The sequence below is a fragment of the Ambystoma mexicanum genome, chromosome 6q, assembly GCF_040938575.1.
Source record: "Ambystoma mexicanum isolate Mex_15411 chromosome 6q, UKY_AmexF1_1, whole genome shotgun sequence".
Lineage (NCBI taxonomy): Eukaryota > Metazoa > Chordata > Amphibia > Caudata > Ambystomatidae > Ambystoma > Ambystoma mexicanum.
Window position 1 is genome coordinate 1,171,872,874 of NC_090937.1, and position 17,123 is coordinate 1,171,889,996.

Sequence of the window (17,123 nt, forward strand, 5' to 3'; positions counted from 1 at the left end):
TCTCCTTGCCTTCTCCTTTGCAACAACTCCTTCTAGTTCCCCCTTTTCCTTCCAGTAATGGGCATTTTTTTTAATTTATTGTTTTGATCAGTAAAACCTGACCTTTCAACAAGAGAAGATAATCATGACATTACAAACTTTTAAAATGTAAAATTATACATCCGTTTTTCCAAATATACAATTGTTAAACTCACTATTAACATGTTACATATTAATTATTACTCACTCAGAACAAGGCTCATTCTCCAGCATGAGCCTTGTTCTGAGTGAGTAATGGGCATTGCATTTTTCAAGTAGCGGGTGGAAATATTTTCAGAGTTAACCCCATCACAACAAGTTAGCCCATACCATTTAGAAGTGCCCCTAAATCCCTAAAAATATTTTCAAAAAAGGTGTTCAAATGGTATGTCTTACAGCGCCAATTCCCAACAATGTGGGTTTTAAAAAAAACATTTTGACACTTGGTTCTGAAGGGGAACACATGGAAAAAGTCTAATAAATGCCAGGCCACCAACACTTATATATATTCTCTTATTTTTTTTTTTTTTTTTTTATAAAGAGTGGAAAAGTCGATGCACTTCTCCACACAGGAACGGCACTCGTGAGGTGGTCAGGACGTCAGCATATGATTGATTCTTGCTAGGATTCCAGAACGAGCTGACGAGTCAGATGATTGCGTTGTCTTTAGATCTCAAATGCGTCATGGAATTCGTGGCACAGATAGATCTGCCGCAATGGTTCTTTTGCCTGAAGTGAGTCGTGCAGATGGGGGCGACTCTCTATATGCCAACTTGCCTGATTGACCAGACACCAGGCAGGGAGCCACGCTGTGCTAGCCGCCAGGCAGGAAAAACCTTTTGGAAGAGGGGGGGAAACCTGATCAAGTGGACGATGGGAATGCTGGTATCCAAACTGATAGGAGCGGAATGGGTTTGTGGATAATTTCCAGGAGAGGAAACGTTCCAAAACAGGAGCGAGGAGAACAGAAGCAACCAGGGCCAGGGAGGCCAGAGAAGGTGGGGGGGGGGGGGCGGTGAGACAAGGCAAGGAAGCCAGGAGAAAAGGACCAAGGAAACCAGGATAACAGCAAGGGCAGCGCTGAGCTATGGCAACAATACCTTAGCACTGAGACGCAGTGTCCCGATCTTGCAGCAGCCTGATATTGCCTTCTGCTGCAGCACTGGGAGAAGTGACCGCGCAGTGTCCTGCGTGTCACCATGTTGGATGGACAATGCAGTCCTGAGAAAAGTCAAATGGCAGTGCCATCTTGGAATGGAGTACAACAGCGAAGCAGTGATCTGGCAGCTTCCACCTAGACCAGCATCTAGATTGGGTTTTCATGACACACACTCTCAAACCTTTTGTAATACATTTCATGCTGGCTAAATCCAAAGAAAAAATGAGCCCTGTCAACAATATATGCCGACATATTCCTTTTTAAAACGTATTTCCTGGGTTGTTTTGAAATGAAGGCGAATGAGAATAGATCAGAAGTGCTATAGACATTATTATATTTTTTGTATTATAGCAGCCTAATTTTGTTGAGTTCACCTGCACAGTCCCAAATGGAATGTGGGCAAAATAAAGGAAATAGTTGTGCACATCAATATCCACTTAAACTGTATTTATTCCCATAAGTGAGTCTGCTGGGAATGTATTGCGTACTTGCATGATTACATCAATGTTTGATAACCAACATTTGTCACTGTTTTTGCTATGATATAATACAATGATGCGTACAAAGATTTCATAGTTGCATCGTTAAAACTGAATACTGAAGAAAATTAATTTATTAAGTTGGCACATCTGCTTCAAATATCCTCAGTCATAGTTTCCATAGCAGAGTAACATTTTGATTGATATATCTACTTACATTGTCCCCTTTTTAAAAAAAATATTTTTATCCCCAATTTTAAATCGGTACATCCATTACAAGTATCCTCAAAACGTGTTTTGCTAGATGGCTCATCAGGAGACCTGGAACCAGCAAACCCTGGACTCCAGGTACAAGCCAGTGACCATATCAACTCTAGTAAGGGGCCAAGATAATATAAAAAGCCAGACTGCACAGTCGAGCGTGTGGGTAATTGGAGCAGAGAAAGAACTGTGCTTGGTGATGGTTAAAAAGCAGGAGGAAGAGGTGCAGAGATTGCAAGTGGAGACTAGAGGAGCAGAGTATGCTGGAGTCAGAAGAGTGAAGAGCTGACCGGATGGGAGGTACTAGAACAAACTTCCCAAAATTAAAAGGTGGACCCGGGAGAAAAATTGGAAGAGGTGGGAGAAACCTAGGGAGGAAGAAGAGGTAAGAGAACTATTGGAGGAGGAGGAGGGAGAATCCTTAAAGGGTTGGATGAACCGGGGTTTCATAAGAAGACGCCAGGAAGACTGCAGTAAGAAGTCAGGAACCCAATGGAGGCGGTCCAAGAAATCAGTGGGGGGTTCTGACCCAGAGGAGGTGGTGGCAGGACAACCGGGAGGTCCCAGACATTGGAAGAGGGGAACTACCAGAGAGCAGGTAAAACAGGATCGAGTTTAGGGGCAGAATCCCTGATCTAAAGGGGAGAAGCCCCATGGAGGAGGTAAAACAGTGTGTCCTAATCCGGAACTGGGTAATCTCAGAGCCTTTTTAGTAATCTACCACTGAAGGGTATTAAAAACCCTACACAGGCTTGTGTTCCCCACTCACCCCACCCACAGTGGAATCAATGGGGTATTGTGAAAGACTTTAAACTCTTGCAAAGGTTAGTCTTGAGAATGTTGTGTTCTGTTTGCCTCATGTCGCACCATTTTCTTTATCTGATGTAGAAAACTGCCTTTTCGTGGCAATGCTGTAAATGTCACTAACAGCCTGATTAATATCCGAAATGCATTTGCTCAACATGTACCACGTTTCTTATACCCAGGTTGTATGTAAAGGGGCATGGTGGGCGACAGGATCAGTTGAAATGTGCACACAACTGGCTCTGCCTTAAACCTATTGGCCTCAATCGGTTTGGACATTGTCCAATCCCTTTCTGAGGGCAGCCCAGCAATAGTCTATTCTCATTTACAGTGCCCCAGTGAAGTCTTTCAGACTGCTGTGCATAGGGGTACGTTTTGAAGGGTAGGGGTGTATTTGCGAAGGCACCTCAAATCCGAGAAGCAGACACACACTGATAGATGTGAATGCTTAAGCTGCCCTGTTTTTCCAAGAGTTTCAGTCTTTCCTTGCCTGATAAACTGATCTGACGATTATGAAAGCTTGCAAATAAATGACTTAGCCTAACTAAGTTATCAACCGATTTTCTTTTTTTTATTTTATTTTTTTACCCATTATTCATGTATACACACAGAGGAGCAATGGCAGGACCATAATCGGGAAGTGTCGATCAAAGAATCAACCAAACTTACCAACATCAAAATTAAAATAATTTAACCATGCAGACGCGTTTTTGTTGTTGATGTTTTGAATCTTTGTATGGCAGGGTGATGGATGCCATTGTGGCTTTTGTATTTCTCTGTGCCCCTCTGTATTCTACCCCCCCCCCTGTATATCTGTTACCTCTTTTGTGTATCTGTATTGTTATATACCTCTTTAAAGCACTCTGTTGCTTCGTGAATAAATAACATCATCATAATTTAGACGCGTTTTTGTTGTGAAAGTCTGAACTCTTTGTATGTCGGGGTAAGGGATGCCATAGTGGCTTTTGTAATTTGTTAGAGATGGGAATGACGTGGAGTAGGGTAAATACCTTGGTCAATCGGAGAGACCCACGGCTGCAACTGATGTGAATATTCTTGGAAGGGAGCATGGAGAGGAGGACTTTTGCAAGCTTGGGGTGGAGAGGGCTGGACGGTCGTACATCCTTCTGATAGAAAAACGTATGTACTTACTGTGATCTGACACTATAAGCCTCATTTTCACCAGGTTGGGTTCTAACCACTATTGAGTTGTTCAGAGCCAAAAGCATTGTTCTTTATTTAGACATTTGTAAAGCGTACCTAACCATTGGAGGCAACTTGGCGCTGGGTTATGTAAGAGTGGTGGTTAGAGTTACATGTTGCAATAGGTTACATGTTAAGGATGCAGTTGTTCAGTTATGCATTAAAATATGTTAACTATATCTACTATGTCTTGCATTTAGGTACAGGTACATTGTTGGTACATAGTTGGGTCAATAGCTGTATGGTTGTGGGTCCTCTAGATATCCGAGTGATGTGGAGTGCAGCTCTTACATTGTTCTGGATGATTTGTAATTTGTTAATGTTGCGGGAATTGGATCCAGCAAAGAGGGAGTTATGTCGTCCATCCTAGACCGTATGAGTGCTCTGACGAGGGTGATAGTGGTCAGGAATGGTCTGCAGGCATTGATCAGTTTGGCTGTTTAGGCAGCGGTCGAAGCAATTTTGTTTGCCTGCCTTGTTAGGGAGAGCGAGGAGTCGAGATATACTTCTAATGTTTTTACCTATTTTGCTACAGTGATAAGGTTTCCATCAATGGTAAAGGATTTATAGGAGTTGGATCGGTTATTTAGCCGAGATTGAGTGCCAATGTGGAGTAGTTCCGTTTTCTCGTCATTTAGGCATACCTCGTGTTGCGCCATCCAGGCTTGAATGGTTGGGTATATTTCGCTCAGTATGTTGGAGTCAGTGTCATAGTTGCCAGTGATGGGTAAGAGTATTTGTGAGTCATCCGCGTAGTTGGTGTATGTGACCGTCAGTTTTTCTAAGATGTCAAAAGTGGCTTGGTGAAAATGTTGTATAGTGTTGGTGAGACAAAGGAGCCTTCGGGCACTCCACGTAACTAGGGCTGGGGGCTGCTGCAGTGGTTGAGAATACTCTCATAATGCGGTTGGACAAGAAAGATTCTATCCATTTTATGGCATTGGGCGAGCAGTAGGTAGCTAGGGCGAGGTGTATATTGTGATTTACCAAGTCAAAGGCTGCTGAGAGGTCAAGTAGGAGGAGGATGGCCAAATTACTCTTGTCTTTAATCTCATCCATTAGAATATTGAGGTCCAAAAGGGCGGTTTCCGTTCCATGACCAGGGCAGAAGCCTGACTGGTGGAGACCAAGGAGGTTGTGTTTCCAGGTATTTTTGAATTTGCAAATGGGCCACTTTGTCAAGTATTTTCAGGAGAAAATGTACCGTTGTGATAGGGCATAGATGGTGGGGACATTGGGGTCCAGTGTAGGTTTTTTGTGAAGTGGGAGTACCCATGCTTCTTTAAGATTTTCTTGTACATTGCTAGAAGAGAAGGAGTTGTTGATCAGGGCCGTGATGAAGGGGGCAAGCTCTTTGTCTCAGTCTTTAATGAGAAATGCTGGGCAGATGTCTCCTTGACATCTAGAGGGTTTCAGGCCATTGATAATTTTGGTAGTTTCAGTGATGGTTACAGGGGTGAATTTGAACCTTGGCGTGGGTACTATTGGGGTGTGGGTCAGGGGTCTGGTCAGCTGAGTCAAGTTTGGGGTTTTTTTTCTTTTTTTAGTGGTGATTTTGTTTTGGAGTAGGGAGATTTTACCGAGTAGGGCGTTTTGAATGTTTTTGCACCAGGGTAGATCTTTACTACAGTGGTCGGGTGAGGGGGCTGGTGATTCGAGTTTGCGTAGTATGGTAAAAAGCTCTCCTGTGGCAGAGTTTGCTTTCACAATTCTCTCGTTATAAGAGTTGCCTTTGGATTGAAGAATGGCTTGTTTGTACTCTATGCCTAAAGCATTTAAGTGGAGTTTGTTGGCATGAGAGGGTGTTTTTCCAGACACTCAGCAATTCTTTTTGAGGAGCGTAAGGCCTTGAGACTAGGGCTGTTCCAGGAATTTAGGTGGGTTATTGGTTTGGATTTACGGTTACCCAGAGGAGCTACTTTGTTAATGGCATCTAGGAGGGTTTGGTTGTAGAGCGTGACCATAGCAGTTGGATCGGTGTTGGTCTGAGGGTAAGTTGTTGTTGGTGGTGGTAGTAGCTAGGGGAGGATGTTGTCTGGCGTGATGTTGCGCAAGTTTCTTGAGTCAGCGGGGCTGGTTGAGGTGGGATATTCGGTTTGGCTATATCGTTAATAGAGAAAAGGATGATATTGTGGTCTGACCATGGGCGCAGATTGTTGACCAACATATTGGTGTGGCAAATGTGGTCTCTAGCCAGTCTAGTGTGCATACTTTATCATGAGTGGGGTTGGATATTCGGTAGAAAAAGTCTTGAGCTTCAATGGTGTTTGCAAGGACAAGTGCCTGGGAGTCTGATGGGTCGTTGAGACCTAGGTTGAAATCTCCCATAAAGATGATTTTAGAGGAAAGCTGAGAGGAGTTGGGCAATGTTCTCCTCGAAGGAGGGCAGGGGGCCTTGAGTTCTGTAGATTAGGTCGATTGTGAGGGTGGTTATAGCAGATGAGATTTTGAGTGAGATCAGTTCTAATGACGGGAGAACTTGGTTAGGATTTTCTCTGAAAGGAAGGTTATTTTGGAGATGACTGCTACTCTGCTTCCTTTATATATCCATCTATCTTTCCTGAATATGGTATATCCCTCTGGGATAGCCAAGGGGAGGATGGGGCCAGCGGCTGGGTGCAGCCAAGTGTCTGAGATTGCTAGGAAGTCTAGGTTGTTGGGAGTGATGAGATCTGCAAGGGCATGTGCCAGGAGGGATCTGGCATTAATGAGGGCTCCCTTAAGGTGAGCTTATCAGTTTTCAGGTTGTCCGGTGTTTGGACCTTTTTTAGTTGTAAGTTCTAGAGGTATCTTTTTTTTTTGTCGTATGTTCTACGGCGGACAGAGGATGGTGCCTTGTTGCCACAAACGGTTTTGTATGGGAGTCTGTAGCTCCAGAGTAAGCGTCTAGGCTAAAGGGTGAGCTCATTCTCCTCAAGGTGTGTTTAGTTATTGTATTAGAAGGAGCCTTAGTTCTCGAATTGAGTTGATTGTTTCTCCGAGAGATGGACGGGGTGGTTGTTGGAAGGTGCTGTTGGCCGGTGACTAGACGCGATACTAGTCGCTTGCTCCTATTCTCTCGGAGCATGGTTTCTTAGAGTTTGAGGCAGTCTTGTGTACCATAGTTTGCAGATTTATGGTGGTGTGGAGTGGCCATGTCTTGAGCGAGAGGAGTGATGGGCAAGATGCTAGTCGCTTGTTCCTGTTCTCAAAGGAGCATGGTTTCTTAGAGTTTAGGGCAATATTGTGTACAGTGGTTTGCCGGTTTATGGAGGTGAGGACTGGCCATGCCTTGGGAAGGACTGGGGATGGTGGGATGCCGTGCGAGTTTGGCGGCACAGATGCCATTTTCAGGGAAAGTAGTTCTTTGTATTTGGCGTGTGGCAAGTATTTCTGGGGCGGTTTATTGGCTCAAGGGCATCAGTGGCTTTGTGCGCCTGATCGCGAATGGGGCCAGTCATTTTAAGTAGTCTTTTGGTCTGTGTTGACAATTGGGTGCAGGGTGGGTATGGGCTAGAGAGGCTAGACCGGGTGGTCTTGAGTGATGATGGCTTGGTGTGCTCGAGTGGCTATAGATTGTGGAGTGAGGCGCATTAGCAGACCTGGGTGGCTGTGTCCCTGTTAGGGTGCCTAGTGACACTTGGCGTGCTTATCTGTTGCAAGATCAGGTTTGGCAAAATACATGTGGGAAACGCACCTAGATTTGATTAAGACCAAAGTGTCAGCAAACCTGTTATGATTAAATGAAGAGCATGTCGCCTAATGGAAACCAAAGGAATGACTGTCTGTCAAACTAGCACTCTTCATTGACTCTGTGACCTCCAGTTTGTTACTTTTTGTTTCTCTAGCCTGGACTAAAAGAAGTGGTCGAGTCTTGCCGAGGAAAGAATCTTTTCTATTCTACAAATATTGATGATGCCATCAAAGACGCAGACTTGGTTTTTATTTCAGTGAGTATGGTTTCAAATATATAATATGCTTTTTTTATTTATTTTTAATCGGGGGTTTGCGTAGCATCAAGGCGTGGATGTGATGCTCGAGCTGGACCATAATTATATGCTTGTTGCTGGTGCTAGAACAGGGAAGTTCTGCTGGTTCCCAACTAAGCAGGTACATTTTGTCATCCATATCACTTTATGAAAGGTTAATGGGTGTAAACCGCCTTTAATGTAAATCAACATATTAACGCTGCCGTGCAACGATACTATTCTCTTTTCTAAAACCGTGCTTCTCCATGGCGAAGGCACATGTTTTAAGGTAGACAAATGCGCGGAGTTCGACGAATGTCTCCTTTGCACCGGGTTGCATTTAGGAAAGGCAACCCCATTCTTTATTCTTAACCTTGAGATTTACTGTATACTATTCGATCATGTGATTACAGGTTTGGGTAATCTAGCAGAGCCCTGTACAATACATTTCAAGCCTATGTATAATAAAATAAAGCAGATAGTCGGGCACAGAGGAGCACAAATCAAATATGTACCTACAATCAATACATATTAAGCTGAGCAAAGAAAATCATTAAGACTACGACCAGAAAAAGAAGGGACATGTGGACGCAGGCGAAAGCCTGGTATGGGATTTAAATAAATCTGTCTTTAAAGCTGTGCCTAAAGATTACAGGATGGCAGAACACTGGGTCACTGCAGGCAGTGCAACCTGAGAGTGGGGGCTGGCCAATCCTGAGAAGAATACTTGTCCCATGAAGTGCACGAATGTCCAGTGCGTGGGAACGGGAAGGTGAAGTGCTTCTCTTGAGCCACCAGTGACCACTTGCTGGTATCCCTATCTGCCGGTTGGCCCAGAACTTCAACATTGTATGTTCTGAAGCAAATGTTTGAGTGAACCACTGCCACTGAAGAAAGAATGTGGGTTCTTCTTGATCCTAGTTGGATGCCTTACTGGCAAGTTGTCCGAGCTCGATCTGGATTCCTGAGCTTTGCATGAAGAAGGTTCTGCAGTTGGTGTTGGGAGTTGCAAGATACCCAATCTTTAGGCAGGGCAACAGGGTGGCCGCAGAACTAACCTTTCAATGGAAAAGTGTATGCTAGGTGCGTAAAGTATTTCTATGGCTTGTGTGTTGAGTTCTTTTTTGTTGTCCTCTTTCACCAGGTTAATACACCAACAAAGACCTATGGTATGGGAAAAGGCCGTGCTGCAGACCTGAAATACATTGAAGCTTGTGCCAGGCGAATTGTCCAAAACTCCAATGGTTACAAAATTGTTACAGAGAAAAGTACAGTGCCAGTGCGGGCAGCTGAAAGTATTCGGCGTATATTTGATGCCAACACTAAGCCTAATTTGGACCTGCAGGTGAGGGCAAACGACATGACCTTACTTGGGTAAACTGAGTTTAAAGTCTACTCTTAAATCTATTTTTCAAAGGCATCTTGATGGTGCAGCCCTGGCTACGAGGGCAATGGGGCACAATACATTTACAACATTACTCAATTGTTACAGTAATAACATTAATAAGAGTAGGACCACAGCATCTATTTTAGTTTTTTTTTCTGCACAATCGCCCAAACCTGACTATTTGTTTTTCTATTCCGGCTCTAGGTGCTGTCTAACCCAGAGTTTTTAGCTGAGGGAACAGCAATTAAAGACTTAAAAAATCCAGACCGAGTGCTGATTGGTGGTGATGAGACTCCCGAGGGACAGAAGGCGGTCCAAGCTCTCTGTGCTGTTTATGAGAATTGGGTTCCAAAAGAGAGGATTATTAGGACTAACACGTGGTCTTCAGAGCTCTCTAAATTGGTAGGTATTTTTGTTTCACTACAATACTGTTGTCCTGCAGCATCAGACTGCACACTAAGCGTTCTCATTTATAGTAACTGTGAAATCAGAGTTAACTGATTTCGGACCATATTTGTGCAAGATGAAGGTGTGGAAATGATGTTTCGTGTGCTGTATGTTTTCATAGTGAATGTTCTGATGCGTTTCCTGTGGATGCTTGAGTTGGTGTCGTGTGTGTCATAGCTTATTTTATGTACCAAAATGTTTTTAGCATTGCAAATGAGTATTTCTTTTTTTATGCATTACCTTAGTTCGTCCGGAGTCACTGGTCGGTTATTATATGTAAAATTCTAGCCAGAGACTGCTAATCTCTTTTAAAAACACCGGAGGACAGATAATGAAATAAATCCACCTCTTGTTTCCCAAACTAAAGATATTTGTTTGAGGTCCCTGAGTTTCAAACACTCTTAGGTGTTCTCCTTTTTGAGGTTTTCTATAAAGTAAACCTCTTATCTATTTGGCTTTTCCAAAGGGTTTATGCAGGTTTGCTAACTGGTGCAATTTAAAGTGAGGAGAGGAACACGCAAGTCAACGTACAGCAAATGTACTGTGTTGATGGGCATTAGGTGCTTCGGAGCTGCATCGCAGACACTTTGGTGCACGAGTGCCTAACCTGCTGCCTACGTCCTCTGCTGCTTGCTTTCCTGCATCCTCAACTGGGTGCCTTCTTCCCAGCGTCCCTCCACCTGCCCCTCACTTCTCTTTATGGTCAGCCCATTGCGATGGCCTGATGGTGCTCTGATGAGCCATGCAACCTGCCAATGGCATGATCTCACGCCTTCCATCGTTTTGCCCAATAATTCCCTCTTCTCTTTTCATGGTTAGTGTTGAGATGTCAAGCACTACAAAAGCAGCCAGTGTAACACAGGGATGTTGACTGGTTCCGATTCGGGGATTTTCTAGTTCTAGCATATGTGGACTGCAGTGTTGCAATGCTGTCTTAAATGGCTACACTTTTGGGAATGGATTTTCGATTTGAGACTAGTTGCGGGGTTGCACTAGCTTCTGTAAGCTTGAAGAATGGAGTATCAATTCATGCATTTCTTTTCCTCCTGCTCCTACTATAGGAATGCCCTACTTGCTGCCGTAATGGTGCTGCTCCAACGCAGAGAATGGTCTCTTGCACCAAGCTTAGATCTTATTTTGCTTGATCTGTGTTGCTTACCTGTGATCTTCAGCTAGCATTCAAGCTGCCCATAATGGGTTGGGTATCTCCTTTGAGACATGAAAGGGCGGTTGGCTATAGTTTTGAATCTTAAAAGGGTGTCCCCAGTCACAATACAGTATTGCACCTGACTCGGAGATTGCTGGCCTTCTCAAGTACAAAAGCATAGCTTTAGAATTCCACTATATTTGAGACCCACACTAGCATGTTTTCTTTTTTATTCCCAATGTCCTCAAGAAGTTTCTTTTTTGTGTACATTTTTAACGCTGCATATTTATTAAAATTAGTAAAAATGCTTCACTTCGGCCACTGGCAAACAATACTCAAATCTTGAGTTGTTTTGCTCATTCACCCACTCACAGCAGACACTTGGCCCCTGGAATGTGTCATGGACTGTGATGCTCCAGGATCGTTTATTTCTCTCCAGATTAAAAAGCCTGTGCTGAAAATAGGTTAGTTTACATAGAAACCTTATCCGCAGATCAGGGACATCCAGCCTGCTTAGCCGGCTCGGTTCCCTAATTTCTCCAAGCAAACTGTAGACATTTCCTGGTCTATAGCTCTGTCATCCAAAGAAAAAAGTATTTTGTTTGCTTGTTTAGAGTAACTCTGGACACACACAAAGAAATTAATTGGCAAGCACAATTCTAACATACTTTGTATATGTGGTATTTACATAGGTTTGCACTATCTAGGAAACGGGAGTGCTGAACAAAGATAAATACATGATTTTCAAGAGCAACAACACATCGTGGCAATCTGGTGGCTGGCTGGCAATTGTACGTTTAGGTGCTTGAAAGTCCCTGGGGCACCAAGAAAGATTTCAGCAGGGCCTTCAGTTCTTTCCTGAACTTTAGTAGTGTTGGAATGGTACGACTATTCGCTGTGATGTTGTTCCACAGTATCTGTGTAATGGGGGAATGCCTCTTTCTTGGTCTCCTCTTTTGGGCATTTCCCAGACTTTAGATCGTTTGGGCTAGCATCAGCCTCCTGATGGTAGTACAAGGGCCTGTGTATTGCCCCATCCAGCTGTGAAAATACTAATGCTTGGACGGTGGTCAGGGTGATGATCCATGATAAACCCCAATAATGTGGTGCTAGGGATTGATTGGGGAATCGACCCTTGGAGATTCATGCCAGATATCCAGAATTGGTCAAAAGTTGTTGAAGAGAACAAACTTACATTTTGAAGGGGTTGAGCTTTAGGTAGTGTGAAAGTTGACTGTGGCATAGGTGACTTGGCGGGTTTGGGAAGGCATGGTATCAAACAGTGAAGACAGACACCAGTGATGGCAGTTCAAGGGTGTTTTTTTGAATTCAATTGGGTTTGGGCCTATCTAATTCTAAATCTAAAGATGGGAGCAAGCTACGACCATCAAATAATAAAAGTCCTAGTAGAGTCTGGTCAAAATAAAAGGGCCTATACTAATAAACCTATTGCCAATCTTTACTTCTAAATACAAATTTTGTGGGAAACAATGTTATACACAAGAAAAGTGTTAAAGAAATATGTCAGGATAGTTGAGCCGTTAGCTTCCCTTCCCTGTGTTTTCAGCACGGGACAAGGCGGTGCACTCTATCTAAGCACATACTTTGGTTTTTCTAGCACAAGGATGCAGTTCAACATCTCAGTATCGGGGGCCTTCTGTACAAGTCTTATTTCAGAGGGCCTGATGGGACAAACAAACATTCAAAGTTCCTTTCTCTTCAGGATTCCCATGTGCACAACTTCTCTGGTGATTCACTGTTCACCCCAGGTTCCTCCTCTGCCGGGCGCGAAACCTTCAATTGGTCTCCCTCCGCCGGGCTCGGACAAAATGTATTTAATTTCCAAACTTTCTTTACTATACCAAAATTAAAGACTTTCGACTGTGCGCAGGATTTGGCCTCGACCCGTCGCAGGATTACTTCAATTATTTGTTCTCTACTTAATATAACCCTTTAACTTTCACTTCTGTACTTCTCAGGTGGATACCTTAAAGAGAACGTCGATTGAGCACCCACACTGTGCCGGACCACTCTGTTAAAGATATTGTATCATCTTTTCAAAGTTCAAACACTCATCAGCAGTTTAACTTTACTTTCGTCTTTTATCATACGCGTTTTAACAATTTTCGTTCCAGCGCTTGCCATATGTTGCTGCTTGCACCCTTGGCTTCAACATAGTCCGGTCTTGTATCGGTCTCCCCAACTCACCAGCTGTGTTGATTTCACTGACGCTGCTTTGTTCTTGGAGCCAAGGCAGCTGCTGCTTCTCCCCGCCTTGATTAGTGACGCAGGAGGGCCTCTGGTATCTCTGACGCACAATACAGGATTCTTCAGCCTGGTTTCATGGTCTTGCGCTTTGTAATCTTGAGGGCTCTTGAAAATAACAGTTTTCTGTCTGAAAGGTCAACGGAACATCCCTCCTTGCGATCCCCTCCTAGTTTGCTGTCTTTCTTCTCTTGTTCAGCTGCCGTCTTGGAAATGCCATTTCCTTGTGTGCTTTGCCTCGCTCAGAGTGTGCTTTCGTGCTCCGCCTTTTATCCGTGTGGGGAAGCTTAATGGAAGTGATGGTCAGTAATTGCCTGATCTCGCCTGACCATTGTAATGGGACATGTCGGGTATACTGCTCGGGTGTTGGTCTGGTTTCTCCCAGAGCAAACTGTCAGTGTGAAAGTGTTTGTGTTGGAAAGTGGGCGGGGGTAGAGTTCCTACGTTATCCTATCTGATAGGATGGGGGGGGGTAAAGGAGTTACAGAAAAGGGGATACCATATGTCACCATCTGGCGTTCCACTCCCCGAAGACCCAAGTGATCCTCCCGCAGTGATCCAGCCAGAGGAACTGGATCCAAAAGCGATGGCGTGTCCTGGTCACCTGGATGACTGATCCCTGGGGATTAGTGGGGGAAACACCTTCTGGTTTCTTACAGGTCCAGGGATCGGACACACACAGAAAACATCCATTCAAGGTGGTTTATTAGCGAATTGTAACAGTTTAGGGTAAAATAACACTCTTCCTTGGCAGCTTTGCCCCTTTCTACACTTTCCTTTTATAAGTTCCGGATCTCTTATCTCTGCTAGGTTTTTCACCCAATCCGACACCATCTGTTGCATGTTCTCCAGATCTTTCCTATCTCTCACCTTCTTCGCCCCTCTGGCCACTACCCATCTTCCAAATGCCCCTCTCCTTCTCACAACTGACCTTTCACCCTTTTGTTTAATCTTCTCCTGCTCACTACAGACCCCCTCACCTGCTTCATTTCATCTCAATTTGCACTATTCAATGACCTTCCCCAACCCACAACTATCTCTGGGCACCATTCCCTCTCTGGTCAGTATTACTGTAGTTTGCCAGCACCCTCTCGCTCCATACTAGCATCCCCAGTTCTCTTGGTTCCTCATTTTGAATTCCTTGGCCTCTCCTCCAGACTGCATTATGGCCCACCCTTCTGGGCCATTCTTTCACCCTTCTGGGCTTTGCTTCCCCTCTTGGTCCTCCTGCTTTCTCCAAAACCTCTCTGGTCGCAAGTTCCTACTCCAACTGCTTCTCCTGTGAGAATGAGCTATTGACCTTTTATAAGGTGGTAGATGCGATTGATGGTTGGTTCTTGCAGGACTTGGGATAGGCTTGTCCCACCCTTTTTTTGGGGGCTGGGTGGTGCCTTGTTCCTGCCACACCATGGCCTTACCCTTCTGTATCGCTGGGTTAAGGGAACGCTGGTGTGCAAGCTGGGTAAAGGGAACTTTAGAGTCCTAGCTCTCTGGATCTTTGTGGGTCATCAGTCTGCTGGACGACACCTTCAAAAACCCCCTCCTACCATCTTGGAGTTACTAGCTCCCTCCTTTGGTTGCTGGCCTATGGGCTAGCTGGTGGGTTCCACCCATGGGGCTTCCAGTTCTGAGGTGGGACATGGGACGGACTAGTCCTCCTGTTTGATCCTTTCCCTGGTGTTCAACCTATGGCCCTCCCCTCGGGGTTAACTCGGTCCACCAATCGGTTCGCTAAAGTATTACAGTGAAGGTCTTGTGTGAGGACAAGCTGACTGCCTCTGGGATTACCTTGCCTAGCTCTGGCACCCTCTCGTCCTCTAGATGGCCTTAGAGGCAGTTCATCTATGCGAGGGGAGCCAAGTGTGCAGGTTCTGCTGGCTCTGCTGTGCTGTGGGAAGGCCATTGAAGCGACAGGAGCATCAATGGTAGGTAGAGTCACCTGCTTTAGCAGAGAGCTGGATTCTTCAGATACAATAGGGTCTCAATTTCCCAGGTATAGGGGCTGTGCCCGTTAAGGGACCCTGTCCCTAGTTAGCAATATGTGATGTGACTGTCTTCTGCACTGAGACGAGCTTAGTGAGTGTGACCAGGGGAACTTCCTATAACATCCATGGACCCATCACATGCTGGCTGGGGGAGGTACTGCCCCCTTGTTCATCCCTCTGGTGGTCTCGAGAGTGAGGCAAGCAACTTCATCTCGGGGCACAACAATGACTGGGCAGGGTCAAGACAGCATTTCAGCCATGGGATGTCTTGGTGGCAACTGACCGTCCAGGCTAATTTGTCTCAACTTTATCTTGAGGAACTGAGGGGTTGGGGTTATTGAGGAGAGCCTCCATGCATTGACTGAAGATGACTGGTGACAGGTTAGAGCCTGGGAGACCCTGTTAGTGGAAAGTGGGCATCCATGTGACTATCCCCATCTGCTCCCCAATTGGTAGGGAGTGAACCAGTTCAACATAGAGCCTGAACCCCTTCCCTACCCCCCCCACCCATGAGACTAGACGTGTGATTAGCCGCGTGGTTGACTGTATACATTTCTGCAGAAGGGTAGAGTAGACCGGATCCCCTTGTCCATGATGTGGAGAGCATCATCACTGGTTCTGAAACCAGACTGATAGTCCTGTATTCGTATTGCCCTCCTGAAAAGGGAGGCTTTTGATGCCCTAGACAATTTCATTGGAATTGCTTTTAAATTATTCCGAGTAGCTCAAGCAGCATGCCACGTGTTTGACAGTGGGGCCCAAAAACTCAGCAATTCTCGCTGATATATAGCGCATTTGCTGCCCGGGGGCAACGAACGAGGCGCTGTTACAAGAATTTGTGGGCAATGTAGATTCATGGGTTGAATGGCGACCCCAAGGTCTTAGTTACAGGTACAAACTACATGGCAAACAAGTGTGATTGGAGTTACAAAGGGAAATCAGAGTTACACAGATCATTAATACAGTGAGGTCATTTTTACATAGCGATTGTGTGTTTGCTAAGCGGGGAACGGTGGCACATCGATGTCAGTCCTTTTATTTGTTACTCTTCATTTGTGACGTGCAGGATGCAAATACAGAAATGTACGCCGGAGTCAGTTTAGCGATGTAGTTGTGTTTTTTTGTCATGACTATTTTACTGTAACACATGCATGTAAATTATGGATATGTTTCTTTTACCTTGTAATTTTTACATTGTTTTTTATGGTCTTGTATGTAAACCATGTAAGTTGTTTATTTCCAAATAACCTTTTCTTGGTAGTAGTTTTAATAACTGGGTCCCAGAAATCAATAAGTGGCCTGCTTGCCAGCTTTTCAATGGTTTAATCCTTTTTATGAATTTTATGAACCATATAAACCAATGAGTGGCAAGCTGGTGGTCTATGGTGTATTAGTTAATTTTGCTTACAGACATCAGTATTTCTTTGGTTCCTCTTTGCATGGAAACCCTTTGAGTGTCTTAAGTACACCCATAATGTAAACTGTAGCAAGCATTGGCAAAGCCAACAATTTTGGCTTGTATGTCTGCATAGGATTGGATTTTTCCAAGCACTACGAAAATGGTACTACCTGGCCATAACGTGGCAATTGGTGTTCATATTTGGGTATATTATGGCAGTGCTTTGAAAGTGCCCATCTAATGCCTATACAAGGTTGGCTTTGCCAATGCTTTGTGTTTATCGGGAATTCAGCGCAAAGAACAGATGCAAGCACACAAATACTGCATATATAGAAGTGGCTGAAGGCACACTTGGTTAATACCTGTTTAATTGTATCAGGAGCCAGTTTGTAGGTGCAATTAAGGCTGCTCAGACAACCCAGAGCTAGCGCAAAGCGCTACCTGGAGGTGGGAGGGGTGTTTTGGGAAGAGAGGCTGGTACTGGGTGTGAATGGCCTTGGAGTTTAGCATGACCATGGGAAGTCAATGAGTCAGTAAATTAAACCGTAGCAACAGGTTGTTCACCCCTTCCATCTCGCTCCGATCTTCACTTCCCATGACATTAGTTTCGTCTTATAGGCCG

General features: G+C 44.6%; 1 protein-coding gene across 2 annotated transcripts in view; it reads left to right on the forward strand.

The window, feature by feature from the left end:
* The window catches only part of UGDH (UDP-glucose 6-dehydrogenase), a 138,976-nt gene that overhangs the window by 60,396 nt on the left and 61,457 nt on the right, over positions 1-17,123 (forward strand). For both annotated transcript variants that reach the window (XM_069631779.1, XM_069631780.1), the window contains exons 3-5: positions 7,752-7,853; positions 9,016-9,216; positions 9,463-9,660. In XM_069631779.1, coding sequence (XP_069487880.1) covers positions 7,752-7,853; positions 9,016-9,216; positions 9,463-9,660 — 501 coding nt within the window. The remainder of the gene's footprint in view (positions 1-7,751; positions 7,854-9,015; positions 9,217-9,462; positions 9,661-17,123) is intronic.